A 24159-nucleotide genomic window follows, 5' to 3' on the forward strand; every position below is an offset into this window, starting at 1 on the left:
AAAGGAGTAACACTCTTGTCACTACATCAATTACTGCAGTGCAGCACTTTTTAAAAAAAGAAAACCAAAACCAAACCACACCTTTTTTCCCTTCCAACATAGAAAATCCCTAAACTGCTGGTATGTGCTGTTGCCAGTAAAGTAGCTCATGTTGGCAAAACCTCTGCTGCTCAGAGGCTGTGAGCCCATTGCTGGTGACAGCTGCAGCCTTGGGCTCTCTGCTCCACACCGCTAAAGCCGTCAGCCCAACTTCAGACAGCCAACAGGAATCTGCTTCCCAAAAAACGAACACTACCGCCTTTTTCTTTTGCATTGCAGCAAGCAGCGTGAATGTTTGCAATAGGCAAAGTAAAACTAGGTACTACTGTGGGTGGTACAGAAGGAAAAAATTCAGCTCTTAACTAGTGAGAATCTTATTAAATGTATTCAATAATCTATACTTAATTTTATAATATTATATTATAACTAAGAGATCCCATCAAGGAGCATGTACGCCCTTTGGCATATCACACAATATAGCAATGGTCCAAATCCTGTCAACTAAGACAACTTAAGACTTCAGGTTTCTAATGTTTAATTATAATTTCTTTCTAATAAATTTATTCCAATAAATACCAAGCAAATTGAAACAACAACAACAACAAAAAGTTCTCTGCTATTGGGAAAGCCATGTGACCAGGAAACAAGTTTGTTGGTGAACAAGGAAATATTCGCATTACTGATCGAAAAATAAGATGCTTTAATATATATAGCATCAGAAATGGTTAACAAACAATTCATTTTAGCCTGCATCTGTATGAAATTCTTCTTTGTATCATTAGGGAGTTTCTTGTGAAGAATTTTTTACTCTTTCTAGCAGTAACATACAGCAAGTCTTACAACCCCACTGTTCTCAAAGTATGAATTTCCCCTGTAAAAGCTGCCTCTGGCCCTGAGAATAACAGTATTTCATTGTTTGCTACATTAAATGTCCTGCTTAGAGTTCTCCCTACTTTAACAATACCTATATTAGCCCAAGGGGTGGCTTCTTGTATGGTAAAGAAAACATCATTAAGAGTGAAAAAAAAAAATGTACTAAAATATTTCTGTTCAGAAAAGCTCCAGTGGTGAAACAGCAAAAGGGCATCTCCCATAGGAACAATTACTAAGTAGATTCTGAGGAGTTATTAATCATTTCAGTTTAATGTTTTGTTTTTTTTTTCTACATGAGAATATTTTGGAATACTGTTGCTATTCCTCACAAAACAAATAACGTATTGGAATCCTGCAAGCTAGTTTAATACAAACAGCCTCCTACCATAAATTAAATTTGTAAGAGAAAAGAAACATAATAGATTTACTTATTAAGGAACACCTGTTTCAGATAAATACATTTGAAAACACAACAGGGTTTTATAGCCCCCTAAGAAGTTTAGCTGTTTTAAGTACTTTCTTTTTGCAGATACACTGCTTTTCCTACTCTCTAGGAAGGCGAGCTGCTTGTGAAAGGCTGTGGCAACGCAGCTGAAGCAAATGCTCCTGAAAGCTTTCAATAGCATTTTTTCAGTTTACAAAATGTGAAAACATCTTTCAATTAGTAAAAAAAATAGTCTAATATACAAACATTCTTAAAAAAATTCATTCGTGAAGGAATGTAGCGTAATTACGCAAACTCATACCCATTCACTCCTCAGATACCGGTAGCTATCCTCCTTTTGACACAAAACTCTATTTAAATGCAGAGAAATGCACACATGGCCAGTTAGCCCAAGCAGAAGTCATTCAGCTTTCCCCAGATTTAAACTGTCATAAATTACCATTTGGACAGCATTAGAAAGAAAATGAAGCATACAAGGAATAAACTATAGTTTCTTTTTATATCAAAATGTACTCTTGAAAATGTGTTTGGCACAGTGCTAAATCATATAGTTAATACTAAATATTGCAGGATACAATAAAACCCTGGAGTTAACTTGTGTTTACACCCTTTAAGGGATAAAAATAAAAAGATACCAATTATTCAGAAGTCAGCCTATACAAACTGTATAAACAATATTTTATGTCTTGTTTTGAAAACCACTAAAATCGTAAATTTTACATAAAAGACTGCAAAATAATATAAATGGATTTAAACAGATCTTTACAATAAGAAATTCAAATGGAAACAGACAAGTAACAAAGAGAAGTAAAAAATTTATTGCAGTATTTGTTCCACCAGATTTGCTGGGGATCCCTTTTCTTGTATTATTTCAGGGTGACCTAATACATCAAAATCTACATTTACAAAAACTCCTCCTGCAGATAGGTCATAGATACTGCATGCTTTTTTTTTTTCCTTTTTGTTCCTTTTTTTTTTTCTTGAACAGAATAAATTATATATCCAGGAGATTCTGCCATTTTACAGCCTGGAAAAACAATGCTTCCCTGGAAACTGGGCTAAGCTAAAGAAAGCCATCCGCTGCTAGGTTAAACTCCAAGAACACTTTATTAAGAACATTAACAGACTAATTTCCAACATTCACTTGTTTATTTTTTTAAACAGAAAGGTTTTTTTCAAGATATAAACAATTTTTTTGTTAAACTATAATACAGTGGGAGTAAAAATGAACTGAGAAGTTTCTGCTGCACAACAGCGAAGGAAGCTCCCACAAAAATGTTTACCAAACATTTCCTTCTTTTTTCCCGCGTCCCAGGTTCCATTCTTACTCTTCATTTAACTCTTTTTTTTTGCCAGAAAGTTGGTATTTCAAGTTTCTCTGTTATTTCATTTCATAAATTTGGCTGCATGTACAAATTCATTAGCTGGAAGTTCCATCCTTGGCGGCATACAGCGATCGTAAAGTCTGCACAACTTTATTAGTCAGCTTATTAGCACTCGTTAGAGCAATTTTTTTGTAAATAATGTCTGACTCTTTAATAGTGTCTACCCAAGGCACCAGTTTGCGGCCATCACGGCGCTTAGCCTCAGTCCAGGAGCCACTGTAGGAGCCTGCCATCCACTGAACACTGAAGCCATTGCTGGTTTTCTGTACTACTCTTGCAATTTGTGGTCGGTCTTTGTACTTTGGACAGCAAATAGCGATGACATCCATGACATCAACACTTTCATTCATCTGTGCTGCCAACTCCGTAGAGTCTGAATTTCGTTTTGACCTTCTCAATGACTAAAACATTGGGGGGAAAAAAGACCAAGTGTTACACAAAAGAACTTTAGTGAAATTATTGCTTTTATTGCTTTTAATCCCTTGACGCCGGGAGTTGGGATTTCCCGGCACACATTCCATTGCCGGCAATGAGACGCACCGCGACCGCCAGCGCCAAGGGGTTAACATATCCTTGTAAAACCACATACTCTTAATTTGTACCCGTGTCTTTATCTCTTATTGATATATAAAATTATATATACACATGAATCATAAAGCTACATAAAAACTTGGCAACAATAAAAAGGATAACACACAATACATTCCAAAGGAAAATTAATAACTTTTTATACGGGATAAATTTCATTTTCTAGTTTGTTTTTTTTTTATTGTCTTTTCTGTTAAACTTTCTACAAAAGTTGTATAAACGGTTAAGTAGAGAATCTCTATCTACAAAATGCTTTCTTTCATGTGGATTACATTACTTGGTGTACATTTAATATAATAGACTGACATTTATAAGCACATAAAAATCATTTTACGTAATACGCTGCGAAATACGTTGACTCCTCCTCCGCCTCACCCCTGAAGTGCCTCCTCCTCTATCCTCCCCATCACTTTCATCGTCCTCTGTCTCAGCTGCATTGTTTTTAGGGCTGCCTCCTCCAAGCAGCGAGGTAATTGCTTTGTTCCGAATATTTGTGCTAGCTGACACCTCTCCATCTTCTTCCTCTTCATCAGGATCCAAATGTTCCATAAGGAGCTTGAACTATTAAAAAAACATATTCATACATGTTGTAATTTTAAAAACAGACATTTATATCACACCACTTTGAAAAAAAAGCTCAAGTGACAAAGTAAAGAAACAGGATAAAACAAATGGTAGACAATGTCAAATTTGAACAGCTTATGTTTTGTTCTACAAACTTTTTACTTTCCTCTCTTTGTAGTAGATACATAAAAGCCTTCACCCGGTGTTTACAAAATAATGAGTTTTCTCTAAACGATACTTAAACAGTAGGGTGGAAGTGTGGTGTAAATACACTAGATTTAGTGACAATTCCTTTGGTGAAAATAGCCAGGATACAATGAACATGTTATATGGAGGAGGTGTACAACATGGATACCAGCAATTAGAAAATACTCTACAAAGTTGAAATGTATTTTCACTGTATTAAACCTATTAGAAGTCTTCGAAAGACAGTCTTGTTAAACATTCTGTAAGAAAGGGTTGTTCATCAGTATATTGTGTAACTGATGCAATATATCACATATGAATCTAACATTTTAAGGTGTCCATCCAATGTATCAGCATTGAGTTTATACCGTTACCTAGTCTGAAAGGATTTCAGGTTTTCTACAAAGTAATGTTACTTACATCTAAGTACTGTTTAACTATACTCCTCTTCACTTCTTCAGTGATCTTGGAATTAGCCATATCACTCCGTAGAAAATCCAGAGTTTGTTTTGGATGGAAATGCACTCCTGTCTTCCTGTTTATCGCTTTATCATAAACTTTTGCAGATTCAGATGGAGAATATTTCTGAATTTTACTGTTTAAAGAAAACAAAAGGGAAGAGCTTTGAAGGAAAGTCTACAGTAATTTCAAGGGAAAGCTTTTAAATTCTTCAATATAAGTAGTTATATTTTGGCATTTCACATACAATAGACATCTTGGTAAGAAATAAAATCACTACTTTTTCTAAGCCAAAGTTGCATTACATTCAAATTATCATGTTTATGTTTTGTTGGTTACACAAATCTATTGCTTAAACAATTAGCTGCAATCCACTTTTTAAGAAAACTTCCAAACTTAATCCTTAAAAAGAACTCACTTGATAACAAGACAGCCTATTAAATAGATATACTTACCTATCAGAAAATCCACAGAGGTTCTTTAAATGCTGTTTCAGCATCAAAAGTAATAATATGCCTTGGGAGACATTTGCAAATTCAATTAAAGGAGCAGAATTTTCTGGTAAACATTTCATCACAGCATTTATATCGTTTTCTTCATCAGAATCTGAATCAGAGTCCACTTGTTTCCGTAACCTCCGAGGCTTAGAGGCTTCCTCTTCACTTTCACTCCCACTAGCACTGTTACTGTCACTCTCAGTTTCCTCCTCCGATGAAGGTTTTCTTTCCTTTTTTTTATCTTTCACCATAGACTGCAAGACAGAGAAGTTAACACATATTTCAAAATGAGTGTAAGTAGCATCATGTATGTTTCTAAAAAATCTTAGCAAATCACTATTGATATATATTAAATTAGCAAGAATTCCCTGAAATATGTTACTAATTTATAAATCAATATTCAAATCTAAAATTATATATGGCAAAAATGCTGAAAAATCGAGCCAAAGTCCACATTTTTTGCAAGGCGGTTACAGAAGGACATTAAGCAGCAAGTACTCCACTAACATGTTACATTCTTAAAAGATTGCTCAAGTTCATTAGCAGTGACAGTAAAATGCAGTAAAAGGCCAAATACAATAAAACAAAATTCCATTTCACCTGGATATAATTTTTCACAGGTATTTCCATATGTATTTTGGTATAGACTAGTCCAAGCTGGTTTTAATTTTTGTATCTTAAAATTCTATGATGCTCATTATACTGTTGACCAGAGAAACCCTCAAGTGATCATACACAGTATCAATAATAATCAGTTCTACTATGTGTAGATGTACAGAATTTCCCATGTGCACTGTTACTGCACTCAGCATGATTCTTCATAACAGACTAAATATGTCCTAAGCAGGATGGCATCCTTTCTGTGCAGGGTGCTACACACTGGTCCCCAATCTGTCTCTTTCGAGCACATTAAAAATTGACTTTGGTGGGGTGAGAATTCAAAGCCATTTACTTCCCAGACATCAACTCTGACTAGTCAGATTGGACATTCTAGAAATGGGTTTGCTTCCTGGAAGTTTCCGCTTTCTACTGTTAAAGTTGTCTAGGAAATGAAGACACTGAAGTGTTTAAGAAGCAGAAGCCTTTTTCTTACAGAGTTCTGTATTGTCATAACAACAGATTCTATTCCATGATTCAGGTTCTTATATGGTACCTTAAGAAAAGGCAACATATTGTGCACTCTTTTCTTGCACTAAACAATATATTTAAGATATCTCAGAGGATATACAAGCAGCTGTCACCAGATACTTGGCAACAAAACAAAGAGCTAGCTGGATTTCATTATTAAAATTACACAGACAATCACAATAGACTAGTATTTCATGATGATTCTGAATTCATGTGTTGCCAGATGCATGCAATTAATTATTATTCAGAAAATGAAACAGATTTGATATTAAGATCTTAAACATTGTTGTTCTTTTTTAATAATGTGAGCAGCAATATAAGGAAAGTTTTACACTAGTATCTACCAGATGCAGACCAGAACAGAAAAGGCTGCTTGTTTTTAGCTACTGGTTACAAAACAATGCCACTGGTCCATATCATAATAATAGTACTGTATGCACTGAAAATCTGACCAAATTCCAGAGAAGCCTATGTTGCCATCATAATAAATATACTAAAACATAAATGCACATACCTCTTTAAATGACTGTAATAGGTTGCTACCAGAAACTGACAACGTAATGTCTATATGATGCATTATAAACAGTGGCTCTTCCTGTGTTTGATAAGGAAAACAGGCTAGATTGTCTGCTATGTACAACAGCATATTCACCTCTGTTTTCTGGAAGGTGAAAAAAAAAAGTACATATAAATACACATACAAATATCTTAGGTTTACACACACACCCTGTGTTCTTAACAGTCTAGAGCAAAGACATGATCATGAATTTTTTTGTACGTACCTGTCCGAACCTACTCTAAACATGTACAGATACAAAATTTAGTGATACCTGAAGAAACATTATTTCTAATCAGTTAAAACTGGATACAGAAAGGTACAGAATGATGCAAAAATAACAAATTCATCCTATTATACAGGTAATATTAGATAAATGAATACCTCAATACTACAAAGCAAAGTAAAGTAAGTATACTAGGGAAATAGAGTAATCAGTAATTATGTTATAAAAATACATTGTAAAAGAGAATTTTAGCTTGTAGTGCTGATTTTAATTTCTTTTTAAGTGGAGAAAATGTGATGCTTACTGCAGTGTCATCAAAGAGGTTGAGTAAAGAAATTAGAAACGCTCGTCTGTGCTGACGGTTCCCTCGGATCATGGAGTATAGATGTGAACACAATGCACTGGATGATTCATCATGTCTAAAACCTCTCACAGGATCTTTTGGGCAGGTATTAATTGCCTGTTGTACTTGGTAAGACATCTTCATACCAGCCACGGCTTTCATCTGAAATGGAAATGTACTTGTTTTCAAACCGCTACCTTCAAAGCAGTAAAACTTACTCCCTTTAAGTGGATGCTCACCTAAAGTTTAACCTTAAAACACGCATTGAGGCAACGTTACCTCTTCAGTGTGAATGGATTAAATCAGAGCTTGTGTCAGTGATTAGAATGTCTTGTGATTTACTTGCACTCTATAAATTCAGTTAGAAGCATATCACTAATCTCTTTACTCAGTACTGCCTGGTGTTCCAATTTAAACCATTTTCAAGAATACTGAAATGTTTTCACACATGAACAGAAAATTTTAGCTTTGTGCCCCTTGAGTGAAATAAACAACTGAGTGCATGTTAGTACAACAGGACTAACAAACAGAAAATGAGGCTTTTTTGCATATAACCTGTAATTTCCAGATTATTTTACTTACTTAAGGGCTCCCACTCTAGTTTCAGAACAAACTGCATCTCTAGTCAGGCTGCATATCCAACTCTTGTCATACTACCTATGCTGCAAAGTTGTCTCTTTATCTATACAGTGTCTTAAATCCCATTTGCCTCTGTAGCCAATTTCACCTGCTAGACTTCTCTTAGTGGACTAGTTACGTGTTTGGATGACATCAACATTCCAGTGCTCCGCTGTAGTGGAATACATGCAGATAAAAGACATCCCACAATGTGGTACACACACTGAACCTAGACTGGGGACTCCTGAAATAAGGAGAGGGTGCTGCAGTTTAGTTTCAGATCTCAGGCACAATTACTGGCACTATGCCACCACTCCACATGTGCTCACGTGGCCCTCAGATTTTCCTTTCAGCAAGATCCCTTAGATCTAAGCAGTTTCCTATGTTCCTTCTGCTTAGATCACAATTTATAAAGCCTAGATGCCCTAATGTTCTAATCCTTGTTAGAGTATTTAGTGTATAAAGTGTTCTTTTCTCTAGTCCACTGATACAGGAAAATCATTGCTAAATATTACAAAATGGCTGTCCTTACCTCTTACCAAATAAATGCTCTTAAGCACTGCTCAGTGCACAAGGTACTACTGTGAATTACAACTTGAAGAAAATTTTGGACTGGAAGAGACAACTCAAATTTTTATATCCTTTCTGTTTATAACAACAGAAATCTCCAAACAGCAGAAAGAGTCTAGATCATCTTCACAACTGCTTACAGTTATTGTTTATTTGTTACTTCACATTCTTTTTCTGCAGCTGAGTCATATTCAGATGTTAAACTAATAGAGAAGATAACAGCATTTTGCAAAATGTTAAATTAGAGTTACTTACGTGAATGAACCCAGCATATTTTTTGTCTATTTCCACCAACTGCTGGTCAGCTTTATTTCGCATAGAAGGCTCTGGATCTGTGCCCATTGCAATTAAGTACGGCACACACTTGAAAAACAAATGAAAGTATTATTCTGAGTCATTGCACCTCCTTTTTTCTCAGTTTTTGTTCTTCTAGTACATTATTTTTCTTGTTATATTCCAATTACTGCAGAAACTAGGAAACTCTATGCAATCTACTACCTGACTACTTTTTGCAGGCAAACAGTACAAAATACACAAGAAACCAGAATAATATTAATAGAAATCAAGTGAGGCTTCAGGTATTTCCCTTTCTCGCAAACTCTGAAGTCAATTTATGCTACAAAAAATGTGATTCAGAAAAAGGAAACCAAAACACATCACTTATGACTGAACATGCACAATGGCTGCAGTATGAAGAAAAATTACAAAATCATTGTATAAGAAAGGAATAATGCAGATGTTGACTGAAGTCCTGACATTGCCTGTGGAATTCCATAGTGCTTGGAGGAGATGAGGATTGAGTTGGAGGCAAGCTAACACATTCTGTAGGATAAGGAATCAAATGAATACAACTTGGCATGCGCCTGAAAATTACAACAGAAATATGCTCCAAAGTGCATCTGTACGTGCTCTTGAGGCACTGGCTGGGCTTTTACATCTTCACCCAGAAATACAAAATACAGTATTTGGAATCTCACTAGCTAAACAACATAAAATGGATTTCAAAATATGCTTTCTATAAAATAAGAAATACGCTAAAATAAGAAAATACTGTAACAAGCTGGAAGAGAAAAACTGCAAGTTTATGTAACAAGTGTAAAACCTTCTGAAAATTGGAATAGAAACCTCCCATCATAAAAGGCTACCATACCTGAACAGGATGGATGAGACCCTGGTTTAACGTCAGTGCAATGACATTTAGAGCAAAGTGGCGAACACTGGACTGGGTATGAAAAAAAGCCTCAAGGACCTGTTTGAGGTACAGCTGCATGATGGAACTACTCATCCCTGAGGATATATCACCCATTTCTTTCAGGTCTTCCTGTTTTGCTACTTTTTTCCCTGTAAGAAGGACAAAGGCAATAGCACACTCACCACAGTATAATAATTTTCTTGATGCATGCTGATCTTTAAGCTTTACAATATACGCACATTTCAGCTGTCTCAAATATGGGTTTACGATCTCATGGAATGTAGAACAGTTGGATAGTACATTGTAAATCAAAAACGAAAAGCGAAGTGACTTTAATGAAAGTCTCATTCCATAATAAAGGTTTTTCATTTAAAAGTTGTATTTATTATTTCATATCTGAAAATTAACCTTAGAGGAGATTTTGATAAAGATGTATTACTACTATCATTACAACAATTACGCACTCTGGATGGCTTCTAGGGTTTATACATCTTTGAAGTAAATAACATACCTGTTGTGTGTACGTGTTTACAAGCATAATGAATTTTTGAAAAGTATTCTAAGATACTTTTTGTACAATACTACCGACCTAATAACAACCTTAAGTGAGTCAGTTCACATACAGAATAATCCTATGCAAGGAAGTTAGGTTTTGCATCCCTCATAACCACAGAAGCACTCAACACTTACAGTCTCTGTCTGCCTGCTGCATACGTGTATCCTCCTCCTGCAAGTAGGTCTGGAGGTTTTTCAACACCTGGATTTTTAAGTTTACTGAACAGTTCTTATCTGAAAGAATGCTGTTGTATAGAGTCTTCACTTCCTGTTCAAACATTAAACTTGGGTGTTGTATAAACGCAAATCCTAAGAGTGGGAAAAAAAAGGAAATAATCCTTGTTACTGTCATCTAGAAATTGCATTTCTATAGAATTATGGTATTTATGTCCTCCCAACAGCACAGCTTTTTTTAGTCCAAACAGTACTGCTTTTCTATATGGACACCATCCATAGCTTATAAGGACTACTTCTTACAAGAATACGTCCCAAAGGAAAGGCTAAACCAGTTGAGTATCCTTACTGAAATGACACACTAGTAATTGCTGATACGGAAGTCCACACTCTTCACATGACAGGTTCATTATGTTTATGTCTTTAATCAGGTTGTTATTCCTTTTCACCTTATTGCTGCACACAAATGTTGAATGGGTTTGACAATTTGCTCAATTACCAGCTTATAAGGCAGAACTTTGCACTGTCTACTACATTTCCATACACCCAACAGCTACCCTTAAAATGAAATCAGTATAGATGAGATCAGTACATCACTGAAAATGGTTGTTGAAGGTTTAATTAAAAGGAAATTGGATAAGCTTACAGGCAGAGTAAGAGAAAAAAACTCTGAAGACTACCTACTGACAGCCACCCTCTATTCTGCCCCCTTACCACAAACTGATCACAGCTCAGTCTATAATTTAGAAACATCTTTTGCGAATGCAATATTCTCTAAATCCACAAGCAAAGCAATCCTATCTATCATTAGGAAGACAGCCCCTATTCCACATGCACTATTCTGTAGAAGACAGTTATACTGGGCTAGAGTACCATAAGTGTTGTGCACCTTGTTATAACGCCTAGAAAAACTCCCAAGTAGTCCAGAAAGCTGCAGCATTGCTCTTGCAGGAGAGGCAACTCTAAAGCTATTAATCCTGCTCAGCTGCCTGAAGTGGTTTCTCATAAAATATGAAATCAAGATTCAGTCTTGGTTCTTATCCTTGGACCCCTCCCTAGTCTCAACTGAAGCAAGATATCTAAAAAGCCACCTACGCAGCAACATAAAGGCAAATTCCTATCCATAGTTAAACTATATGATACAAATTCACAAGGCCTGGGAGACAGCTTTCTTTACATTAAGCCATAACCACAAACACAACACTTAGAGAAGCCAAAGCCTATCTGCCTGAACAAGATTCTCTCACAGGAACAGTTTTTGTCCTTAAACAGAGGACGAACATGATACAAACCACTCAAGAACAGTTCATGTGCTACTGCAAGTCACTGAAATGCCACACTAGTGCCTTCATATCAAGAATCTATTTAAAAGTGAAATACAGTTAAAATCCCGAAACAAACTAATATCTGGACTGACGTCATCTCAATGCCTTGTGAAATTTCACATAGCATGCCCCAGCTGGCCTAAACTATCAGAGTTCCCTTGACTCGTGCGCAGAATATCTGTTCATACAGTTCAAATGTTCAAAGTTTTCCCAGCACTTTTTCTGGTTGTTCTTTAACAATAAATTGTGGACTGAAAAACAAGATTCGGAGATACAAGATATTTGCATGTGGAGAAAAAAATAACACTTCCATTACTCTGAAAATCTGTTGCACTTTTAAGACTTGATCACACATCAAAAGGTACTCACTGTCAAAAGCTACCACACTTTTGCAGAAGCATGCTTTCACTTTTCTACAGCCAATTCTCAAGTAAAACATTTAGTAAGTTCTACTCCCTTGTCACTACACATATACATGAACTCCTACTGATACGTGTGGATTTTTAAATATCAAACCAAAAATATTAACACTTCTTACCAAGGCCAATAATGGCTTTTGTTTGTACTTCTTCATCTGAATGCTTCGTAAAGTACATCAGCAGTTCAAGTACTTTATCCTTAATGTTAACCTGAACGAAATAAAACAAAAATAGCTACTTGAAGATAAAGAGACGTTTCAAGTCTCTTATAAAAAACATAAATACAAAAAAGAAAAGGAAATACAGTCTTAGTGTATGGTCTTTGAAAAACTATGTATTTAAAACTCCAAAAGCTATACTGTATGCTTTACGATAAAATGCATAGTTTGAGGTACTAGGCATAATTAAAGGGAAATATTCTATATATCTAAGGCATGGGGAGTAAATACAAGTCACTTTACCTTGCTGTTGCCCTTAAAATCTTCCTGATCAAAATCAAAATGCCGACACAGTGCTCCAACAGTGAAAAGTGATCTAAGGAGTGCTGGTTTATTGGCAGTAAGTATTGTACTATTGGGGTCTTCTTGGTGTTCACTTTTCAATTTCGAAAGTGCACCTACAGTAAGATAAAAGTTTTGATCACAGTGGTTAATCATGGTGCATCCCTAAGATCAGACTTGTAGCCAGAACTGGAAAGTTACAATTACATGATATGATTTTACTTACCATAGTATCTATTAAAACAGGCCCACACAAATTTATAGTTCTGCGTGACCTTGTTCACAACAGCCCCAAGACAGCTCACACAATGCTGAACAACCTAGAGGCAAGAAAGAACAGACGAATTACATATTTCTAAGTTAAAATTGAGAATTTTGTGGCTGTATATAGGAAAAACCTATGCTGAACTACAGCCACTGTTGTAATGGATGCAATGTCAATCTCCCAGACTGCTTTGAAAACCTGCTCACACTCATTGAAACGTAACAACAATGCACACAAACTCCAGTAAATCAAGTACACTGTATTCTCATGCCTCAGAAATTATCTTCATAATGAAGACAGACTGTCTTAAAAGCGAAACCGTGTATTTCACAATGTGAAATTGAATAAACTAGATACAAAAGCTTACCGTCATGCCATATTTGATGATGAGTTTCATGAGGTCTTCCTCAATAGTGGCAAGAAATGTCTCACTTGGGTGCTCCATTAGCGGCACTACAAGCTCTAAGATTTTTGCAACATTGCAGATCACCATGAAATCATTCTGGGTCTGAAACAACAGTATTTATAGCATTTAACATTTTTGGCTGTTACCTATACACTAAATATTATTAATATGAACTGATAGTCAAAATTCCCAACTTATTTAAGACACTTGGTAAATATCCAAAAGAATATTTACGTAGTTTATATCTGCTATTAAATTACATATTATTATGAAAGCTAGTTCTGTCTTCTAGAAAACTTCTAGAAAAAAAATGTCTGTATGAGTAGAACATCACATCTCATCAGGCTGTGACAGACCTGAAAACTTTTGGTTGTGCTATGAGTCAATGTGCCTTAAACACGATGGGTAATAAAGTGCACAAATGTAGAAATAACAACTAAAATTATTACTGGTTTACATTATCATGACTGTACATGTATTCTAAATGAGAAATCTATGAAAAACATTTATCTATTAAAGACACATCTTGACTTTTTTTGACAAATCAAGCTCCCCAATGAGCAAAGAATAATGCCCAAATGCTACTATGCAGCTATTTAACATATTCAATAACAGTGGTAATTCTACAATTCACCTCTACCTATATAAGTACAAAACCAATGTAACCCACTAAATCGGTTACAGCAAGTAAATAATCATAAACCTTTTTCCTATACTGTTTGACCAGAAGCAGCTTTAAAAGTCTGTTGTAAACATGCCTAGAGAACACATGAGGGCTAAGCCTGGAAAATGCTAGGCTATACCTACAATCTAAGCGATTAGAGTTACTTCTCAAGCTTGCCCTGGGCAGCTGACCCTAGGTAATGTGTTGCTGCCACTCAAGGAGAAGCGTGGTTGAGTGATCCTGCCCTGTTCCTTCTGCCACATCACGGTTTCACCACAACATTCACTGAGACAACCATGCAAATTAAAACGGCAGAAAGTGCCACAATGTTTCAGAGGAGTGGGACTGTTTTACCAGACCGGGGGTGGTGGTGTCAACGTTACTCTCTACTATTTTTCTGACATAAACTGTCTTACCAGGGAACACAAAAACTAGAGTTAGGGAAGTGAGAAGCAAAGTGTGGAAGAGGATGGAGCACAACATTTTCCTTCTGATGTTTGCTGTATGTTACATTATTTTACCTTATGGAACTGTATCTTTAGTCTTGAGATCTGTATGCTAAATATTAACCACTTTTAAGAGGGTGACTATAAACCAAAACAATTTACAGAAGTTATTTCGTAACAAGTGAAAAACTGGGTCTCAGTCCTCAAGGGTAAGAGGCAGGTTACAGTTTCATTTGGTGTAAAATGTGCAGGTAGAGGGTGAGGAATAGCATCTTAGAAGCTAAAGACATTATTAGAAGCACCTAGCATCTTCCAAAGCTGTGACGCCCATGGAATAAAAACATAATTTCTCTTTTCCTACCTTCAATTTCATCAAGTATACAAAACAGCCATTCATTTCTATGCTTTTGTTTCTGGGGGAAAAAAGGACCGGTTTTCTCTACTTACACTACACTTAGTGGTCAGGTATGGTTGCATGGTCATGGCATGTTTGACCATTAGCTGTGGCCTGATTTTGCTGAATAAGAACAAAGTGGTTATGCAAGCAACCAAGCGACCAGAATTCACACCTTTGCTGTCAGAATCTGCAACAGATAGAAAATACAAAAAGGATATCAAGTTCAAGTAATGTTTGAGCAATGAAAGACATATGGCTTAAACATTATTTGAATATCTTTTCCACTACATCTCTTCCAAGATCAATACAGAATATTCTTATTATATTAGAGATGAGAACAAAATGTGTTAACATTTGTATGTGATCACAAAACGTGAAAAAAGAAACAAATACACTTCAAAGACATCACTAGTTTTTAAACTACTTACTGCACACAGAACACTGCCTCAGCAAATGATTCCTATTACAACTGTAGAATATACTAATGCAAATAAAACTTGCTATGTTTGTTTAGATTCTAGTGATCTAAAAGTTTGAAGAAGTTATTTCAAAAGTAGTTCTGTTATTGTGAACAGCTAGTGAAAATTAGGATAAGCCTTATTATTATGCAGTGCTCAAAAGTTCACAATGAATTTAAAACCAATAATTTATTACCACCTTTTCTTAACAGGAATTCTACAGTAATTTTTTTGCAACAGTAATTTGAACAACTACTGTTACAGTACCATATAAAACTCAAAGGAACTTGGCTACTGGGTTGTACATAATATTACCTGATAAAGATTCCTCGTATTTAAGAATGTGCTCAACCAAATTGTCAACAAGCTGAGTACAAGCTTTCTTCACAGGTTTATATGAGGCATCCTCTTCTGACTTCAAGAGCTGTAGTGGATGAAACAGAAAGTTATGTAGTACTAAGGCTGCATTCATATACACAGGATATATGCTGGTTTTATAACAATTACTATAAATACACAAGGTTTTTACACTACAAAAGTATTTCTGTAACTTCTCCACAAAAGTGGTATGTTAAAGAAAAAATTAAGGGAAGTAAAAAAAAAATCAAATAAAAATGCAAGAGAAGTAAAGGAATGTTAACTGCAATAAAAAACCAGAAAAGTTCTACTGATTTCTGTATTGGGATGAAAGTTAACTTTGTGCTCAATGAAATAATGCAGAAAATAATGTAGCCATATGTGCCAGCAGTAGCTAGTAGAAGCTAGAAGGCTGTTAAAATGTTTAGGAAAAAAAGAGCAAATTCAAAAGGAATGTAGTTTTCAACACTAAGCAAAAACATGAAACAAAGATGAAACATCGTTTAACAAACATTTTAAGCAGTTAGCTTTCTTTGATATCACTTTAGGTACTGAAATTGTGTCTATGAAGATTCTTTAGTATCGAAGAAGAGCTGAGACCATACTGTAGCCTCTTCTTCAGTACAGCCATTAAGAGACTCTGGTTTACTCAGCTACTTACTTCCAATGCCACTCCAGGCTAAAGTAAAATCAAAAGTGTTTCTTTTGCTTGAAAATTAACCAGTGCATACATGATGTAGAGGACAATGATAACACAAGCTAAACTCAATTCTTGGAAATATCAGAATAAATATGATGTATACTCTGAAGAATCACAGCTTCTATGCGACTAAACTATGCACAGATACATTGGATGTGAAAAAAACCTATATGCCATTTATAAAAAATAAATCTATATTACACTAGGTGCCTCAATTGATAATTAAGTATCTTAGCTGTGGAATTCATCTTACGTCACTCACTATTGAGCAGACTACAAAATTAAAAATAAAATCATACCCAAAACCAAGAAGTATTTTTAAAATGGATCATATAGAAAGACAGAAACTAATGTCAGAGACAGAAAACTGCACCAACAAAGACCAAAAAAGTCAGATGTTTAAAGGGCATGGATTGAATTTGTCTACTGTGAAGGACTGAGCTTGCAGTCCCCCTTCTATGTGTTTCAGTACAAAAAGAAATGTTAAAACTCTAACAATGATTGTACTACACATTCAAAATTTACTACTTACATTTTGAAGAAGCTGTTCAAACCAATCGTACCCTGTATCTCTACAAGCTGCAACCTAAAAGTATTTTTGAGAATAAACTGGTTAGTAAAAAAGGCATCTGAGGAAAAATTACTTCAATACAGAAAGGCCAGTAGGCATACATAGGTATATTTTCAGATGCTTTCAGTACAAGGATTTTATGTCTTTGGAGAAGAGAAGCTGTCTTCTGCATTTGAAAAATAGTTCCCACCATTTCAGTGACTCCACAATTTGCATTACATACAACACAAAGTGTACACATTCTACTGGAGGTCATTGGTCCAAATGTAAACCAAATTTTGTTTTTGTAGATTAAAGCACAAAAGCACAATTACAGATTAAAGCACAACTATGAACCTGACATTTTAAAAATGAACTCGTGTGTATATATATGTATATACACACTATTTTATCAAAAAAACCCAAGCCTTCCACTGGTATCATATGTCAGGAGCAGCTCACAAGTGCCCCACAGTAGAAGTAGCAGGAGAACTGAGAATTAAACTGAAGTCAAACTAACTTCTCAGCCTAGAAAATCACTGTAGACTACCACTTTGTAAAAATATTGAAAAGCAAGATGAAGTTAAAACCATAATTGTAAAGAATGAAGCAAGTATATTTAATCGATATTTACATTTTGGTATAATTGATATGAAAACACGTTCTCAACATAGCGTTTTTACAAAACACACTTTCACTACAAATTAAAGCATTTTACTTGAAAGAGATTTTGTTTATTTTGGAGTCATGCTATTGAATTTGCTAAAAGTAGTTGTTATTATGCAGATACTAGTTTACACTGACCCACTAATTATAAAATGGCTTATTAACCTTTCAAAATAAATGTTATTATTTTCCAAGGAATATTTTCTTTCAAGAGACAACTTCTTAGTTAGGCTTAACCATATGATGCTACCAGCAATTCCTGGAAGATGTTAGATATAATAAATATTTTTGTGCTTTAACTGAACAAGTATTTATACAATCTGAATACAGTGTGGTCCCAGTTCCCACCACCAGCAGAATCAGTGAGCGTTTAAAGTTTCCTACAGCCTATTCCATCAGATGACTAATTTTGGCATGTATTCAATGTCAAATTACATTCTAGAACACTACAGACAATACTTCAAAGATGCTAGAAACATAAGGAAATTTTGCATGCAATTTAACACAAATTTGTTTAACATACCACATCAGTGATGTTTAGTATTTTCCTTGTCATTGCTTCTTTGTCATGGTGTGGAGTTGGAGTAAACCAGAGCTTCTGGAAGGTCTCATTTACCAATTTCTGAAGGACAAAAATATTAGCAGAAATAACCAAACTTTTCTTGGTACATACGTATTATTTCTAATACATCCATACAACAGATTTGGTTGATGATACATGCCATTTCATAAGGAATTATTCAACATAAGGGAGACTGTTGTAGGAAATGTTATCTGAGACACACTCAGATCCACTATTACAGGATTTATATGGACCTCTCAGCAAACTTCAGCAAAATGTTCACATGGAATGGATGCTACAGAAAATGGAGTTACCACCTTCCTGCACTGATTTGCATTCCTCAGGCAAACACAGTACCCTGAGAAGCTGACAACTGAACACATGCACCTCCCTACTCAAACACGGCAAGTATACTCCCTTCCAATGTTTTTTGATGGAGGAGAAAATTGAATAGAGTGAAAGCAAACAAAACTATTCACAAATTACTTATAAAGCATCTGGTTTTAAGAAGCTCTCCTCATTCATGGGAACATAAAAATACATTGAAGATAATGCTTCATTTTTCCTGATGTTGTTGGAAAGGCAATGGCAACGGGCAGAAGGAGGAAGAACAAGGTCATCCTCCTTCCCCAGAAGCACTCTGGATGCAGATGTTCATTTACTTGATTAACAGTCTTCTCACAAAGCCACGTGGCATTACCCTATCTCAAGAGGTAAACATATGCTGCAGCTTTAAAGTTGCAGATTTCAAATCCTACTGAAAGTCTCATACAAAAAAATTACAGGTGTGTTCTTAATTAACCAACAATTTTAAAACTGCTTTAAAAAAAAATCACACAAGCCTCTAATTGTCTAGTTTATGACTTAACACATAATCCTAGACTTGTGCCCTGTACATACACATTGCAGAGTAGAGTATGATCACGTAAGTAACATTTTAGAGGGAATAACTGATCAATTGAAAACTGAGAATTAACACAAAATTAGTACAGGTTAATACTTTAGAATTTCTGTATGCAAAACTTTTAGAATTTGCATTGAAGTACTTAATTTTGTCTTGTAGTTTATTTTGTTTGCAGAAAAAGGTTTTATATGGCAATCTTAATTGTTAGCAAAGAGAAGTACCACAAACAATATTTGGAAGAAGACAAAGAATTCTAGAAAATAACTTTCAGAAGTATTTTCATTGTAACCACAACTTCAAGAAAGCTGAAGACAGTAAAGAAAGAAAAACAAGTCAGAGAGCATTTCAGAAAGCTAAAATATTTGCTCTCAAAAATTGAAACAACAGAAGTCAAACATTACAAAGTAGCACTGCAATACTTTTTGATTTTTTTTGTCAAAGTATCGAAATATTAAAATGACAATAATTAGAATTCTGAAGGATGTGTTTCATCCTACCTTAATGCCTTCTTCATCATTGACTCTCCGAATCATTTTCACACACATCTCTGTAATTTTGGGAAATGTTGGTTGTTCAATGCAGATATCCCTAAGTATCTTTATGACTCTCTTTCTGACACTGATACCAGTATCCTGTGAAGAGAAAAGCATTACACTCTCGAAAACAAATCAGAAAAATGAATTAATTTACCTACTATATGAATTCATATTTGAAGATCACCAAAACTGACTAGCAAAAGCCATTTAGAAAAGGCAGATAAAATATTCTGGAGTGCATTTATGTAAAAAGTCAGTATAACTTGTACCACTTTAAATGCAACAATTCTAAAGGTTCGGGCTGAGTCTCCATAACACTGAGATGCTTTCCTCAATTTATTCCCTCCCATCTAAGAGCTCATGATGTTGCAATTGTAGGATTCTACAGCTTACAAGCTAGATGTGATGATGCTTTAGCTATTTTGTTAAAACACAAGAGTCTTTTTAGATCTGGGCTGTAATACTTCAAGCCTTTGTATAAACCTTATCGAAAGATACATGTAGCAATCTTCTCTACATTCCTAGTTTTTGTCTAAGGAGATGGATGAGGAAATTCACTTCATACCACCTTATTCAAAATCTGCTGAATCTGAATGTCAGGATGAACTGCTTTATGCATGCTCATATGCATATGAAGCTACTTATCAACAAAACCTTCATAAACAGGTTTTGTCATCTAACTATGCAAAACAGGGGTGTTTGACAAAAAACTTAAAATGGATGCTTAAAGCTAATGTTATCTTACAATTAAATTAACATCTAATTTTACCTGAACACCCAGACAAAAAAAATTTCTGTAAAAAAACTCTAATAAGAAGTCTTTCAAAACACTAAAATAGCATAGAAAAGCAAAGTAGTTCTACCTTTTTTTTTTTTCTTATTTTACATTACAAATGGTATCTTTAGATTACTGTGTTGCAGATCTTTCTTCATCACCCATAGTACTGAACTGCTCTCAATGACCCATATCTCAGACTCCAGAGATGTGGCAAAATTCTTCATTTCACCTAGGTTGTAACTTAACTATTGTAACAAAAGGAATACAATTGTGGCCCTGATGCAGTACAACTTTCTATATATGTATACCTTCTGATATAACAAAGCCTCACTGGACACAAGTGATGCATTTTACAAGATTGGTCTAAAAAGCATTATGTTCTCCAAGTGTAAATTTATCTAACTGTTTTAATAACAACACGATATAATTCACACATGGGATAATAATTCAATATAATTAAACACAACCCAAATTTTCCAATGTCACTTATTTTATCATAAATATCACTAGTCACCATACCAAAATTCTTTCAATCAGCATGTCATAATACTGCTCAGCAAGCTGAGGACGACAGAGCACAAATCGGCCAAGCAGCTCCACAGCAGCTTCTCGTACACTAGTAGAGTTATCCATTAAACGTCCATGAACACCTCGTTGCATATCCAGCTAAAAAGAATTAAACACAGATTCAAAATAAGAAATGAAGATTTTTTTAAGCATGACAGAAGAAACTACGTGCATGATGTGTATTTCCTTCTTTACCCTGGCTAGAATACTGGGGTCCACAGCAACAACCTCGGACAAACACTTCATGGCTTTTGTTCGAACAGCAATTGCATTTTCACCAAGTACACGCAGAATCTAATAAGAGAACAAAACCAAAGATTCATTTGCTTTGGGAAGGTAGAAAACAATATTTACCACGCAAAAATGCAGCAGAATAACATGCAAACAATTTAAATAAAATAAGAATTCCTTCCAACTAAAAATTTAATGTTCTCAGACAGTAAAAAGGAGCATGTGGGCCATGTTCCATGGCATTAATGACCAAGCATGGATATTTACTATGATTTGCTACATCTGTAACACTGGTCCAAACAGGATTTACACAGGGTCCATATGTTCATTAGGAAAAAATTCTTCACAGAAAGGGTCATTGGGCACTGGAACAGGCTGCCCAGGGAGGTGGTTGAGTCACCTTCCCTGGAGGTGTTTAAAGCACGGGTGGACGAGGTGCTGAGGGGCATGGTGTAGTGTTTGATAGGAATGGTTGGACTCGATGATCCGGTGGGTCTCTTCCAACCTGGTTATTCTATGATTCTATGTTCCCTTAAAGATCCTTCACTTTAAACTCTACTTTTGTCATTCAGCTGTAGTTTTCACCATGGGTCTTTTAACAGGTGAGTTGGACTTGCGGACAATATTTTAAGAATAGCTCTGTATACAGATCAAAACTATGAACGTAAACTACGAAAACTATTTCAACATTTTGGAATTATCCTCTTATTGCGTACATCTCTAATCATAATAATTTTGCTATACGCATACTTGGACAAATAAGTAATGTATGTACAATATGATATAGGAAATACATACAAGAAAAACATGATCTCTTACGTCATCAATACAGACTACAAAAGCACACCGTGTTATCATGGCCTATGCTTAACAATGCAGATATGGCATGCACAGAAGGTGCTTGGAATCAGCAACTAACTGTATTTCACTGTATTAAGACTTCTGGCACAGTTTACCTGTGTCAAATAAATATCGAAGCTCTGGGCAAACGGCCTCATAGAGGCCAAGTAGCGAACAATCAAACATGCATCTTCATAGTCCACAGTATCAGAATTCATCCTGTAACAAATTCCAAGTCTTAATTAGGACTTGTCTATCAAAAACAACTTAAAACATCAAATGCATGACTAAGAAGAAATAAATAGTACAGAAACATACTTCAATGTACTGAACTGAGATGGTGCCGTTTTAATGATGCTGCGAAGAAACTTTTTGCGACTTTCTGCTCTGTGCATGATTTGTCCTGTGGTCTCAACATCTTTTGCATGATGAGTTCCTTCAGATGAATCCTCATCCTTCTGAGATTTAATTGCTTTCTCTGTCTCCATAGTGGTATCACGGAACCACTGCGCTATATAAAACTTCCGAGAAAACTGAAGAAATATAGCAGGATGCATAGAAAAAAACCCAAAAGATATAGAAAAGGAAAATTAACAATATTTCTGAAAATCCACAGTATTTTGGAAAACACAATCGATGTTATATGTTAGGGTGACATTTTAATTGAAGCACTAATATGCACAACCAAAAATAGTATTATTCAGTACACATTACTGAAATTATTTTTCTATACACTTGATGTGAGAAAGGTGAAATTTACCACTAATGATGCATCAGTTTCTGTGTTCTCATCCAGATAATCTAGCAAAGCCTTTTGCAGCTGTTGAATTTCATCTTCTCCTCCTGAAGCCTGCCAGAAGTAAAAAGATAAGTTACGAGCAGAGTAACACTGACAGATTTGATTAGTTTTCATCCTATGATCTTGTGTGAAGACCCTCTGTCAGAAGAAAAAAGAAGGGCTGAAATCACACATAGCACAAGAGTTAACATATAAAAGTCAGCATTAGCTGCTTCCCCAATATTAAGCACTGAAAGAGTGACTTCTCAGGTGAAGAAGAAATAAAAGGCAAAAAAGTAAAATAAAAAGAAACATGAAACAGAAAACAGTAAAAAGGTATGGGAAACATCAAAGAAATAAAAATAACTTATCTATCGTTTTGTAAAGATACCTGTTACAACTGTTTTCAGGGATAAAGCATCCATATAGAGAAAGCTCAGCAAGTGTGCACGGTCTAGGAAAGAACTTTAACAGAGATTGTTCCCTGACATATCTTGAGCTCCAGCACTGATGTTCATGTTCTCTGAGATTCAACTAAGTTTACAGCAGTCAAAATACTTGAGAACGAATACACATTACATACAAAATATTCATCCAAAAACTAGTGCTGGAGACCATGTAATTAATAATGTCTAAATTGTATAACAATTAAACAAATAAGGCATTTTTTTCCAAGAGGCTATTTAATAAGATATATTTATACTTCCCATACATATGTGTGTGTGTGTATATATATATACACACACACAAAAGACCCACTGCGGACAGAGATGCGATTCAAGACAGCCAGCATGGCTTCATCAAGGGCAAATCCTGCCTGCCTGACTTACTGGCCTTGTATAATGGAATGGCTACCTCAGTGGACAAGGGAAGACTAAGTATATCTACTATGTGGATTCTGTAAGGCCTTTGGCACGGTTCTCTGTAACATCCTTCTCTCTAAATTGGAAAGAGAAGGATTTTATGGATGGACTCTTCGGTGGATAAGAAGTTGGCTGGATGATCACATCCAGAAAGTAGTGGTCAATGGCTCAATGTCTGTATGAAGAACAGTGATGACTGGTGTCCCTCAGGGTTCATACTGGGACCAGTACTGTTTACTGTCTTCATCAATGACATAGACAGTGGGATCGAGTGCACCCTCAGCAAGTTTGCAGACGACGGCAAGCTGAGTACTGTGGCTGACAGTCTCAAGGGACTGGATGCCATCCAGAGGGACCTGGATCAGCTTGAGAAGTGGGTCCATGTGAACCTCATGAGGTTCAAAAGTGCGAAGTGCAAGGTCCCGCACCTGGGCTGGCACACAGAATGAGGGATGAAGAGATCGAGAGCAGCCCTGATGAGAAGGACTTGGGGTACTGGTGGATGAAAAGCTGGATGTGAGCTGGCAATGCACACTTGCAGCCCAGAAG

The 24159-nt window shown here is 35.6% G+C and overlaps 1 protein-coding gene across 6 annotated transcripts in view; it reads right to left on the reverse strand.

The window, feature by feature from the left end:
* Positions 1 to 1423: 1423 nt before the first annotated feature.
* The window catches only part of NIPBL (NIPBL cohesin loading factor), a 162898-nt gene continuing 140162 nt past the window's right edge, over positions 1424 to 24159 (reverse strand). For 2 of the 6 annotated variants that reach the window (XM_069880069.1, XM_069880070.1), the window contains exons 24-46: positions 22730 to 22819; positions 22288 to 22502; positions 22086 to 22188; positions 21094 to 21192; positions 20851 to 20997; positions 19515 to 19649; positions 18075 to 18173; positions 16868 to 16921; positions 15594 to 15702; positions 14871 to 15007; positions 13275 to 13415; positions 12869 to 12962; positions 12604 to 12758; positions 12262 to 12352; positions 10360 to 10533; positions 9628 to 9818; positions 8733 to 8840; positions 7251 to 7451; positions 6679 to 6825; positions 4995 to 5290; positions 4501 to 4675; positions 3706 to 3891; positions 1425 to 3143 (exon numbers count right to left, since the gene is read on the reverse strand). In XM_069880069.1, coding sequence (XP_069736170.1) covers positions 2778 to 3143; positions 3706 to 3891; positions 4501 to 4675; positions 4995 to 5290; positions 6679 to 6825; positions 7251 to 7451; positions 8733 to 8840; positions 9628 to 9818; positions 10360 to 10533; positions 12262 to 12352; positions 12604 to 12758; positions 12869 to 12962; positions 13275 to 13415; positions 14871 to 15007; positions 15594 to 15702; positions 16868 to 16921; positions 18075 to 18173; positions 19515 to 19649; positions 20851 to 20997; positions 21094 to 21192; positions 22086 to 22188; positions 22288 to 22502; positions 22730 to 22819 — 3513 coding nt within the window. In that variant the 3' untranslated portion in view covers positions 1425 to 2777. Of the gene's footprint in view, positions 3144 to 3188; positions 3892 to 4500; positions 4676 to 4994; positions 5291 to 6678; positions 6826 to 7250; positions 7452 to 8732; positions 8841 to 9627; positions 9819 to 10359; positions 10534 to 12261; positions 12353 to 12603; positions 12759 to 12868; positions 12963 to 13274; positions 13416 to 14870; positions 15008 to 15593; positions 15703 to 16867; positions 16922 to 18074; positions 18174 to 19514; positions 19650 to 20850; positions 20998 to 21093; positions 21193 to 22085; positions 22189 to 22287; positions 22503 to 22729; positions 22820 to 24159 lie in introns of those variants that run through there. The other 4 variants (XM_069880066.1, XM_069880071.1, XM_069880067.1 and 1 more) reach the window with 4 other exon arrangements.

The sequence above is a fragment of the Phaenicophaeus curvirostris genome, chromosome Z (genome assembly GCF_032191515.1).
Source record: "Phaenicophaeus curvirostris isolate KB17595 chromosome Z, BPBGC_Pcur_1.0, whole genome shotgun sequence".
NCBI classification, from domain to species: Eukaryota; Metazoa; Chordata; class Aves; order Cuculiformes; family Cuculidae; genus Phaenicophaeus; species Phaenicophaeus curvirostris.